This window comes from Uloborus diversus, chromosome 9 (assembly GCF_026930045.1).
Source record: "Uloborus diversus isolate 005 chromosome 9, Udiv.v.3.1, whole genome shotgun sequence".
Classification (NCBI taxonomy): Eukaryota; Metazoa; Arthropoda; class Arachnida; order Araneae; family Uloboridae; genus Uloborus; species Uloborus diversus.
The window spans coordinates 34968885-34973293 of record NC_072739.1 but is presented as its reverse complement, the minus strand read 5'-3'; the positions used below and the strand labels follow the sequence as shown (position 1 = coordinate 34973293).

At 34.8% G+C, this 4409-nt stretch overlaps 1 protein-coding gene across 2 annotated transcripts; it reads right to left on the bottom strand.

The window, feature by feature from the left end:
* Positions 1-572: 572 nt before the first annotated feature.
* On the bottom strand, positions 573-2878 carry LOC129229327 (protein slowmo-like). 2 transcript variants are annotated; one of them, XM_054863618.1, is made up of 2 exons: positions 2802-2878; positions 573-2162 (listed from the first exon to the last, which is right to left on the bottom strand). In XM_054863618.1, exon 2 carries the CDS (start codon positions 2150-2152, stop codon positions 1490-1492), a length of 663 nt encoding a protein of 220 aa, XP_054719593.1. In that variant the 5' UTR covers positions 2153-2162; positions 2802-2878; the 3' UTR covers positions 573-1489. The 2 variants fall into 2 exon arrangements, with proteins under 2 accessions (XP_054719593.1, XP_054719592.1); XM_054863617.1 differs by having other exon boundaries at positions 2826-2873.
* Positions 2879-4409: the final 1531 nt, after the last annotated feature.

Genomic DNA, 4409 nt, shown 5'->3' with positions numbered 1-4409 from the left:
GTTGTATATTGAAATAATTCTTGATTCAGATATAAAGCTGTGAAATTAATTTTTTGTATGATTAATGCTATATACAACAAACTTAAATATTTTTATTATTATACAATTAAAAAAAACCTGGGCATGTAAAAGTTTATTTGGGCCTGAACCTTTTAGACAAACACGCCCGGTAGGGCATGTAAAATTTTAAAGATTTTTCTAGCCCTGACTTGGTAATGTTAAGAAATTTGACCTGGGCCAGAAAAATTTGCAAGATTTCCAGAAAAAGTAAGTAGTTTTTGGGTCACAAACAAAAACCCAACCAGGTTTTTAATTTATGCTAAGAAATGATAATACATTAGTAGATCAAATAAGTTAAAGCATTAAAAGCTAAAGGTTTGTATCTATACAAACCTTTAGCTTTTAATGCTTTAACTTATTGGATCTACAATGTATTACCATTTCTTAACATAAATTTATCATTTTATATCATTACTAAATAAAACAATATATAAACTCTTTATGATAAATATTGATTCTTTTATTAAATACTTGAATTACTCAACATTTTTTAAAATGAATTTTTTTTGGGGGGGGAGAGAGAGAATTTTTCTAAGATTGACACTTCAAATGCTTTTGAAGGTGCAAAGGGTGCATCTTCCAAATTTATCATTAAAAAACACCAATGAACATACACATGTACAAATTGAATATCTTTCTCAAAGCCAGCTTCTTCCCCCTCAAATGATAGAGTCACGTTACGAACACAATATTTGAATGTTGTTAACATTATGTCTGTAAAAATTACTCCATGTGAAGCAGTTAAGAAAATATATCTTTTTGTCTAAACTTTTAGGAGTATTTTTCTGACAGTTACTCAAATTATATTAGTGTTGGAAATAAAAATTTATATCGAGGTGTCATCAGGGCACATAAAATAAGTTTTCTAGGTGTTAAAATGAAAAATTTAGGCAGCAATTTTGATGACTTTTAACACTTCAGCTTAAGAGGTTACAAAAAAAAAAAAAAAAATCAAATAGAACTAAAGACACGCACTGGGATTCATATATATTTGATTAAAAAGACACCCAAGTTGGTCATTTTGACACCTAGAAATATGTCCAAAGCATTATCATAATGTATACATTTAAATTCTCATTTTTAACACCGACTACATCACTGCTTTAATTTTATAATAAATAAATACTGAAATTTGTGAACCCTATAAATGCTTTTTAAAGTGCATGAAATCCATATCAAAATTTTAGTTCAACTTTATAAGAACTGTAAAAGATTCAATTGGACAATGAAAATTATTTCAGTTCAACTGACCATTTTAAAAACAACTTCAGGTCTCTATTCCCTGAGATCTAACAATAGCAAACTAAAATTTCAAGTAGATCCACACTTTTAGTATTACAAATTATTTTTCAATTCCTAAGCAGTTCCTTCTAAATAAATTTTAAAATCACTGAGGTTGAGGGCAATTTATTCCTAGAGAAAGTGATCATCATTTTTCGAAATGAAGATTTGGCAACGTTTCTTCAGCGAAGTGATTGAAATCATTCTTTGCAGAAGAAGTCAAATCCTCAACAACAGATATACTTTTCTTGGCAGTCACCGTCAGTTCATCCATGCCTTTGACTGTTTTCTGCGTTAACCCGTGTACTTCATCGTTGATTTTACCAATGACCCATTCCATTGCTTGACGACCTTTATTTGCGTTATTCGATATAGTTTTGGCTAGATAATCTTCGATATAACTGCTTAAAGGCACATTTCTAATAGTGACGACCGCTTCTTGTTTAAGCAGAGTGCAATCTTCCTTAGATGGATGCGGACTGTACGTCAGTTTTTCTACGACAGAAACTTCATTGCAGAACGTCAGATTCTTCGTCATAAGCGTCATGGTTTTATTGGTCGGGTTAACTTCAGAATGTTCACTGGCATAGCAAGTTTTGTCTGCTCCCAACAGTCGAGATGCCCAAGATGGCAATCCCCATTTAGAACTTATAAGACGATGCGTCTTCAGTACACCATTGCTAATGCTGCGATCCACAATATCGATGGCCTCCACGGCGGGGTTCATTGGATTTGGATATTTTCTCCATGCGGCTTGGGTCACGGTTTCCCATGGATGTTGAAACGTGTGCTCAGATGTCCAGATTTTCATTTTTATGTGTCTAAAAAGTAGAATACAATTTTAGGCTGAGATTGTTTTTACAAAAAATTTCAATTAAAAGCAAATTGTGTTAAATTAGTTCGAAATTGTCTTTCCCGCGATGATTTTCTTTAATCAATTCAACTGGCAGGCTCTCACCATGATTAACAATAGAAGTATAAATAAGGGCGAAAACACTTCTGAATACCCTAAATTTTTTTGTCCTTCCAATTTCAGGCACAGTAATAGTTTGAATAGAAACACTAATAGCAATTGAATAAAACTCCAAGATGATCTCAAGGCAGCAGCCTTGTACATACCCTCTAAATATTGACGTATGAATACTATGACACAAAAGTAGGCGTTTAATCCATCACATATAAACAGAGGGACGAAAGCAGACCACCATGACATTGCAATCTCCTTTTCTAGCTTTAAAGTTGCCATTACAGAAAATATCGTAACAGCGAGAAGGTTTAGAAAAATTTCTATCATAGTCAAACCAAGCCATTTTACCAGTTCTTGCAATGTAAATATCATACCTATTTAGAACGTAGAATACTCATTAGGACATGGAATAAGAGATAAATACTTAGCTTACATTATATACTCTAACATTTGTGTAATTATAAATCAAAAACACATAGCATTTAAAACATACTTTCAATTTAAAAAAGACTCTGACCTTCGGAACTTAAAGTTCGAGTTGCATAAGCAGCCATGAAATGGACGGGAAAGGAAGGTGTATGGCAGTTACAGTTAAAAGCATGAAACCGAAACTTCGAGAACAAATAATATCGGAGGGCAAAAATCAATACAATTATGATTAATATTTTCAAATAAATAAATTTTCCTCATTTAATCGAATGACTATTTCCTATTCGCAACTCACTGCCGTAACTACGTACCGCACGACCCCGCAACGCGGGGGGGGGGGCGGAGTCTGAAAGGGTCCGAAAATCTTTGAGCTTGGTTTTCATTCAATTTTATAAAAAAATTCCGTAAATCAAACTCAGTTTGAAAAGCTTATATTGGTTCTGGGGCCCCCTAAAACCCCAGAACCTATCAATGTTAATCCCCAAATAAGATACCGCGGACTCCAGGCCAGACATTTCTTCGGGGCCCTCTTGTAGCCAAACATTACAATTTTTGCCAAATAGCAGGGGCCCTAGGTCACGGCCTATTCAGTAATCGGCCTAAAATTGGGGGGGGGGGGGGGAAGGGCCCACGAACCACCTTCCATGTGCGAAAAGCAAACCTTGGCCCGGCACGGAGCAAAAAGAGAAGAGAAGGGAAAATCCCTGAAAAAGAAAGGGAAAAGAAGGAAAAGGTCCTGACCTAAGGGATCCTCAAAAAGACAGTCAAGAGAAGTTTTTTTGTGTAGGATCTGGATTTGGGGTGGGGGGGGGGAGTAGGAAAGGGGCCCGAAAAGTTTTGAACTTTCTTTTTATTTCATTTAATTTAATGTTTTTTTTTTTCATAAATTAAACTTGGTTTGAAAAGCTTGCGTTTGGAGCAATAGTAAAAAAATTCCGGGGGTGAGTCCTGAAAACCTTCTCTTCTTATCATTTTTAAATATAGTCCACGTTTGCTTTTCTAGTACTTTTATTTAGAAAAATATTCGTGGAAAGGACTCGAGCCCTCCGTCATCCCAATATCATCGAAAATCGCCTAAAATTTGGGATTTTAAAACTTTGATTTTAAAAAAATCCCGGGACAGCCTGGAACCTTCTTATCTTTCTTGTCAGGTCATCAAAGGCAATTCAATTTCAGGAGTTCAATTTTGAAAAAATTCCGGGGGAGAGCCTCTAAATCCCGGTTTCTTTAAAATTATCGAAGATAATCTAAAATTGCGTTTTGGGAGCTTCAATATCAACAAAATTCCTGAAGTCTTACCTTTCACTCCCATCCCTTTATATAACATCCTAAAAACGCATTGTTGCACCACTTTCGATGCTGTGAAGGCCAGAAATGGGGGGGTTTGGAACTTTGCCTCGATATTTTCCAAAATCGAAGATCTAAAAAGGTAACTTAAGAAGGCAAAGAAGCGCATTTTGAATACTTCAATTTCGAAAAATTACAAAGAAAGTCACCGAAACTTTCCTTCTTTTTAATATTGCGTTTTTGGAACTGCAATGTCGAAAATTTTTAGGGCAGAGTCCCCATTTTAATCCTTCTCTATAACGTTTTCAAAGGTGGCCTACAATGCATTTTTAGGAGTTCCATGTACAAAAATTTCTGGGGCAGAGTCCCTCCAATTTAATTAAAT